The following is a 7,366-nucleotide window of genomic DNA, read 5'->3' as shown; positions in this document are numbered from 1 at the left end:
CAGTGGATTCCTCTGCTTGGGAGTCATCCTCCCTACTACTCCCCACCCCCACTCCACTGCCGTGGGCCACTCGCTCACTGTCTAAAACCTGATAAAGTCTCTCCTCTATGAAGCGGTCCTCACCTCCCCACATGCCTGGACTCTCCTAAACCAGCCAGCCCTACTGACGGCACTCCTAGTCCTGTATCCTTACATCGAAAGAGCTTCTTGTGGTCTGTCTCCCTTACCAGAGTGTGAGCCCCTCAAACACTCAAAGACAGGGGCGGTATCATTCATATTTGCATCTATAGCTCCCGGGGCAAAGCCAAGCAGTGGTTACTCCTAGATGTTAGTGGAATGGATAAATGGGCTCTATAGCTCTGCTTCTTTCCTTCTAGAAGGTGAATGGATGAGGAAAATATACTGAGAGTGCTGAACAAGGGGTTGCTGAATCTTTGAAGAAGAATTTTATCACTTTAGACCTTAGATGCTTCTGCAAAATGGGGAAAGGGAAGATTTCGATGTTTCCTAGGGACCTTGCTTCTCTGACATTCTAGTTGCTTGGTTCTTTAGGAGCCAAGGTGGAAAATGGTGACTTAAAAAATGAGAAGTGGGCAGTACTCAGGGAGGTGGGCCTCAGTGGGACCAGGAACCCTGGAAGTCCAGACTCCCCATAGCCCTCCTGTCCTCCTGGACCCAAGCAGGAGCTGAGGCAAGGGGGTGGGGAAAGGAGTGAGCATTTACTGTGTGTGACTGATCTCTGCCAAGGACTTCCCAGGGGAAGGATGAGGGCATACTTGGCCGCAGAGAAGCCTCCAAATAGCCACAGCCAGTCTCAACTCAATCCAAGCAGCTCTCTAAGTGATTCTGGACTGCTGACTTGGAGGAGACCCAGAAGGGATTGCCATCTCTCCAGGGGCCTGAGAACTTCTCAAAAGAGAGGCCATGACTGTTTCCTAATTTGGGGGTCCTCATCCTCCTGCATAGTGTTGGGTGCTATACTCCTCAATAAATGCTGAATGAATGAATGAATGGCCATGACCACTCTGCACCTCAGTCTTGAGGGAGCACCAGCACAAAGTCTGGTACTATGCATATGTATTCTATATTTTCTTTTTTCTTATAACCAGTCCCTCCCTCCTCCTACTCCACACATCCAGCAAGTTTACTTAAAAAAGTGTTAGTGAGCCTCACACACCCTCTCTTCATCCAAACACCCAATCAATCAAGATAGATCAATCAAGATAGAAGTCTCCCAAATTGGGCCTGGGGTTAAGGAGTGGCATTTTCTAACCAGTTAGCTCTGGTTTCAGATTTGGTGGGAACCAGAAGGAGGGTCCAGAGCTAGCTTTATAAAAGCAAGAGGCAAGACGTTCTCTGTCTTAATAGCTGCTGTTGTTCTCACTGGTCCTTGGATCAAGTTTGCCTCTTTTTCTTTAAGGTGAGGCTTTAAGGGCACTGGCTGCAAACTACAGAGCGTCAGGGTCTCTTGCACTAGAAGTGAGCCAGAGGGAGGGGGGATTGGAAGGGTAGAGATTGGTTGAGACTTGGTGTTCTGGGGAAGGCCCACATAGGAGGAAGGATGAGCAATCCTAGGATTGCTTGGAAACATCCACCAGGTCTTAGACAGTGAGCATATCCACATCAAAATCTTCCCTTTCCCCATTTTGCAGAATACCCACCAGTCCCAGTGTGTGAGCCTAGGTGCGTCAGTGTTACTTGTCAGCTTATGCCTGCCATGTCCTGGACTCTGGGCTAGGCACTGAGGTGGAAAGGGGTGCTCTACCCAAGCAGTGTTGGAGGGAAATAAAGGAAGGAGGCAGGCTTGGAATGCTTTGGCCTCACCCACTCCCACTGTCTGTCCAGCAGTGACTTGAGAAGCTTCAGCCATGGGCAAAGAGAAGACCCATATCACTATTGTTGTCATCAGCCATGTGGACTCCAGCAATTCTACCACCACCGGGCACCTCATCTACAAGTGTGGGGGTACCAATAAGAGAACCATTGAAGTTCAAGAAGGAGGCAGCTGAGGTAAGGCACCCACTGTGGCTGGGAGTGGCAGAGGTTGGGGTCCGGCCCGTTTTGGGGTGGGTCTAGTTGCAGAGTGCAGAAAGCAAGGTGCACGCTGCAGGTCAAAGTCCGCTGAAGTTTTCTGTAATTTGTCTACTTGCCATCCGTGCACTCTACCCCTTAACCCCTCCCCGGGTGGGCAAGGGCTCCTTCAAATATGCCTGGGTGCTCGACAAGCTGAAGTCGGAGAGAGAGCGTGGCATCACCATCGACATCTCCCTGTAGAAGTTTGAGACGGGCGAATACTATATCATCGATGCCCCAGGCCACAGGGACTTCATCAAGAACATGATCACTGGCACGTCCCAGGTAAAGCAGTCTGCCCCCAGGGGCCTCCCTGGGCTCCAGGAAGGACTAGAAGCTCATTTGTGGGACTAGAGGAGAGTTTCACTGGGAGGCAGGACCTGTGGGGCTGGGCGGTGGGGCCTCCGTGAGTCCCCATGGGCAGTCTTTGTAAGTTTCTGGGGCGGGCTCCTCAGCTTTACCAGGGGATCTGGGCCTGCCTCAAGTGCTGGCCGGCTGGAGGGCCTGTCTGAGGCCCTGTGCCCCACCTGCTCGTCCGGCCAGTAGGCCAACTGCGCCATGCTCCTGGTGGCGGGCAGCATGGGCGAGTTCGAAGCCGGCATCTCCAAGAACGGGCAGACCCGCGAGCACCTGCTGCTGGCCCACACGCTGGGCGTGAAGCAGCTCATCGTGGTGGTCAACAAGATGGACTCCACCGAGCCCACCTACAGCGTCACGCGCTTCCAGGAGATCACCAAGGAAGTGAGAGCCTACATCAAGATCGGCTACAACCCAGCCTACGTGGCGTTCGTGCCCATCTCAGTCTGGCATAGCAACAACATGCTGGAGCCCAGCAGCAATGAGTGCGGGCTGGGTGGGCGGGTGCCGTGGGTCCTGGATGGGGCATGCCATGAACCGTGCCCCAGAATCACCTGTGCTCTGCATCCCCACAGATGCCCTGGTTCATGGGCTGGAAGGTGGAGGGCAAGGAGGGAAACGCCACCGTGGTGATTCTGCTGGAAGGTCTGAACGCCATCCTCCTGTCAACTCACCCAGTCAACAAGCCCCCGAGGCTCCCTGTGCAGAATGTGTACAGGATTGGAGGTGACAGGGCTGGGGGTGGGGGGAAGGGAGGGGAGACTGTTCACTCCGGAATGAGGAAAAAAGTTAGGAAGGAGCTCTGGTGTGTGACGGCCAGGGTTCGAATCCTGACTTGGAATCCACAGCTTCTGAGCTAGGATTCAAAGTGCAAAAGCACCCAGCATTTCCAACTTATGCAATAGGTCGTTTATTAGATAGATCCCGATCCATTCGGTGCTTCATACCGGTTCTGTAGGTGGCCCTTTGTCCTTAAATGCAGAACCAAGGGACCTTCTGAGAAGTCAGTTCTGGAGGCGGTGGGGGGGAGGTGTGGGGGAACAACTCTGACTTCTCTCCGACAGGCATTGGCACCATGCCTGTGGGCGGTGTGGAGAGGGGCTTCCTGAAGCCTAGGATGGTGGTCACCTCTGCCCCCATGAACTTTACCACAGAGGTCAAATCTGTGGAGATGCATCATGAGGCCCTACCTGGTGACAACGTGGGCTTCAATGTGAAGAACGTGTCCATAAAGGACATTCGCTGTGGATTCGTGATGGGAGACAGCAAGAACGACCCCTCCCCCATGGAGGCTGCCAGCTTTCTAGCACAGGTGATTGTCTTAAATCGCCCCGGGCAGATCCACGCTGGCTATAGCCCCGTACTGGACTGCCATACAGGTCACATCGCCTGCAAGTTCACTGAGCTGAGGGAAAAGATGGACCGGCGCTCAGGCAAGAAGCTAGAGGACAACCCCAAGGCCCTGAAGTCCGATGACACAGCCTTTGTGCAGATGGTCCCCGGCAAGGCCAGGTGTGTAGAAACCTCGGAGTACCCATCTCTAGGTAAGCCAGGGGTGGCTCCTGAGTCACGGGAAGAAAGCATTAGCTCCTTTGGGCGAGGCACAGGCTAAGGAACATTTCCTTCTGTACCACTTGCCAGAAACCTCCTTTCTCCCTCTTCCAGGCGGCTTTGCCGTGCAGGACATGAGACAAACAGTGGCCGTGGGAGTTATTAAGGTGGTGGATAAGAAGTCACCTACGGCTGGCAAGGTCACCAAGTCAGCAGTAAAGGCCAGCAAGAAGTAAGCATGCAGTTTCTACAGCAATCTTCCACTAGAAAAATAAAACTTTATGTATTTACTGAATAAGATTAATAAACTAACGTCACTGTCCTGGTTACTTATTTCTTCCAAAGAGGTGAACAGGGAACCTCTAGGTATGCTAATGAACTATAATTTAAGGCCCATTGGCTTCAAAGCATCTATGCTCCGGGCTGTGAAGATGATTCAGGGTCTCCTACCTCATTCTCAGCCATGGCTCTATCCCATCCTTTCTCATTTCCCTCAAACTTTAGTCACTTCCGGCCTGTCCTTCCTCTGGGGAAGCTGAACTGTTCTGGCACATGATAAGTACACCTACAATGGCGTAGGACAGGATCTCAGTAGTGCCAGTGGGTTCATCCCCCAACATGACTGTGTGGCTCGTGCTGCTAGGTGCTCTATTACCCAGGCCCTGATAGGACAGTACAGGTCAAGATCACTCAGCCAAGAGTGGGGTGGTAACTCCAAGCAGCTCACTCGGAAGCTTGGGCTCAAGCTGTTGCCCAACATGGTAGTCTAGGTCTGATTAATAATATGCCTGGAGGGTGAGGAGTGAACAGATAGAACTGTGGCCTTTGTTCCCTAACTTTTACGTGGAACAGGAAAACACTTCATGGACCCTAAGCTAAATTATATGCTCATTCAACATACACTGGGAGTTAGGTCCCCAAGGTCTGCTGGTGATGTGTTCCTTGTCCATTTATCACATACCAGCACTTAACCACATGTTGGATGCTCTTCTCACCCCATGGACTTAACTTTGTTAGAGATACAGGCAAACATCAAGTGATAAATGCATAAAGTGAGCCAAGAGAATGGTAGAGGTGGGGAGGAGACCATGAAAGACAGAATGCAGTAGAGGCTGTTCCAACAATCCAAGCAAGATGGTGACTTGGACCAGGGGGGTAGTTAAGTGGTGAGAAGTTCTGAATATTTTGTAGAAGTTCCAAAAATCTTTACAAACATGGCATTTCTAAAGACTGTATGTGAGGGATGTAGAAGTCAAAGCTGATATCTGGATTTGGGGCCTGAGGAGTTGGAATGGTAGAGCTTCTGTGAGAGGTGGGGGTGGATTTCAAGATGCTGTTGTGGAGAGAAGGGAGAGGCTCAAGTAATCTGGGGAGTCCTTACATGGAAGCAGAATCCCTTGCCCATAAGCATCTACTGGGAGGAGCTAGGACAAGTATATGGACCTTGCCTGCTGGAGGGAAGTAGTCAACTGCGTGACTGCAATCAATTCTCTATTGGAAAAAGCATTAGTCTTACACTTAAAATGTGTCAAGGCCTGAGAGTACTGGGGAGTCTTATTTTAATTCCAGTATAGTTAATATACCGTGCTATATTTTAGGTGTACGGTGTGATTCAACACTTGTATACATTACTCGGTGGTCATCACAGTAAATTACTATTAATCCCCTTCAGCTATTTCCCCCATCCCTCACCACCTTCCCTTCTGGTAACCAATAGTTTGTTCTCTGTAGTTTAGAATCTGTTTCTTGGTTTGTTTTGTTTCTTAAATTCCATATATGAGTGAAATCATATGGTGTTTACCTTCTCTGATGGACTTACTTCACTTAGCATTAAACTCTAGATCCATCCATGTTGTTGCATGTGGCAAGATTTCATTATTTTTTATGGCTGAATAATATTCCATTGTGTATATGTATATATGCCACATCTTTATCCATTCATCAATTGATGGACACTGGGCTGCTTCCATAGTTTGGTTATTGTAAATAATGCTGCAATAAACATAGGGGTGCAGGTATCTTCTTTGGGTAAATATCCAGTACTGGAATTACTGGATCATATGGTAGTTCTATTTTTTTATTTTTTTGAGAAATGTCCATCCTGTTTTTCCACAGGGGCTGCACCAATTTGCATTCCCACCAACAGTGCACGAGGGTTCCTACTTCCATCCTGACCCACAGTTGTTTCTTGAGTTTTTTATTTTAGCCATTCTGTCAGATGTGAGGTGATCTCATTGTGGCTTTGATTTGCATTTCCCTGATGAGTGATGTTGAGCATCTTTTCATGTGTCTGTTGGCCATCTGGTTGTCTTTGAAAAAATGTCTGTTCATGTCTTCTGCCCATTTTTTAATTGCATTATTTGTTTTTTGGTGTTGAGTTATATAAGCTCTTTACATATTTTGGATATTAACTCTTTATCAGATATGTCATTTGCAAATATCTTCTCCCATTCTGTAGGTTGTCTTTTAGTTTTGTTGATTGTTTCCTTTGTTGTGCAGAAGCTTATGTTGAGTCTCAATAGCTTATTTTTACATTTGTTTCCCTTGCCTCAGGAGACATATCTAGAAAGAAGTTGCTACCGTCAATGTCAGAGAAGTTACTGCGGATGCTCTCCTCTATGGTTTTAGGTCTCACATTTAGGTCTTTAACCCATTTTGAGTTTATTTTTGTGTACGGTGTAAGAAAGTGGTTCAATTTTATTCTTCTGCCCGTTGCTGTCCAGTTTTCCCAACACCATTTGTTGAGGAGACTCTCTTTTTCCTCTTGCATATTCTTGCCTGTTTTGTCATAGATTAATTGACCACAGAAGCATGGGTTTATTTCTGGGCTTTCTGTTCTGCTCTGTTCTATGTGTCTTTTTGTGTCAGTACCAGACTGGTTTTTTTGTAGTGTATCTTGAAATCTGGGATTGTGATACTTCCAGTGTTCTTTTTCAAGATTGCTTTGGCTGTTCAAGGTCTTTTGTTCCATACAAATTTTAGGATTCTTTGTTCTTCTTTGTTCTAGTTCTGTGAAAGATGCTGGGGATTGCATTAAATCTGTAGATGGCTTTGGGTAGTATGGACATTTTAACAGCATTTGCTCTTCTAATCCATGAGCATGGAATATCTTTCCATTTGTTTGTGTCACCCAATTTCTTTCATTAATGTTTTATAGTTCTTGGAGTACAGGTGTTTTACCTCCTTGGTTAAGTTTATTCCGAAGTATTTTATTTTTGTTGTAGTTATAAATGGAATTGTTGATTTCTTTTTATACTGCTTCATTATTAGTGTATAGAAATGCAATGGATTTCTATGTACTGATTTTGTATCCTGTGACCTTACTGAATTCATTGATCAGTTCCAGTAGTTTGGTGGAGTCTTGAGGGTTTTCTATATATCGTGT

General features: G+C 47.7%; 1 protein-coding gene across 1 annotated transcript; it reads left to right on the top strand.

Annotated features, from left to right (window-relative positions):
• Nucleotides 1-1,868: 1,868 nt before the first annotated feature.
• On the top strand, nucleotides 1,869-4,217 carry LOC114221541 (elongation factor 1-alpha, oocyte form-like). The gene is made up of 6 exons (XM_088017546.1): nucleotides 1,869-2,015; nucleotides 2,194-2,358; nucleotides 2,620-2,911; nucleotides 3,004-3,156; nucleotides 3,495-3,974; nucleotides 4,096-4,217. The coding sequence occupies exons 2-6, from the start codon at nucleotides 2,338-2,340 to the stop codon at nucleotides 4,215-4,217; spliced, it is 1,068 nt and encodes a 355-aa protein (XP_087873672.1). The 5' UTR covers nucleotides 1,869-2,015; nucleotides 2,194-2,337.
• The last annotated feature ends 3,149 nt before the right edge of the window (nucleotides 4,218-7,366 follow it).

The sequence above is a fragment of the Eumetopias jubatus genome, unplaced genomic scaffold, assembly GCF_037043125.1.
Source record: "Eumetopias jubatus isolate StellerSeaLion01/CBP00866 unplaced genomic scaffold, mEumJub1_p1.0 scaffold_13, whole genome shotgun sequence".
Lineage (NCBI taxonomy): Eukaryota > Metazoa > Chordata > Mammalia > Carnivora > Otariidae > Eumetopias > Eumetopias jubatus.
This window is presented reverse-complemented; position numbering and strand designations above follow the sequence as displayed.

Excerpts from the sequence above, each read along its gene's own strand:
- LOC114221541 (XM_088017546.1), top strand. The coding sequence starts at position 2,338 with ATGATCACTGGCACGTCCCAG. Across the intron at positions 2,359-2,619 it reads TGATCACTGGCACGTCCCAG|GCCAACTGCGCCATGCTCCT; the intron begins GTAAAGCAGTCT and ends TCCGGCCAGTAG. Across the intron at positions 3,157-3,494 it reads GAATGTGTACAGGATTGGAG|GCATTGGCACCATGCCTGTG; the intron begins GTGACAGGGCTG and ends TCTCTCCGACAG.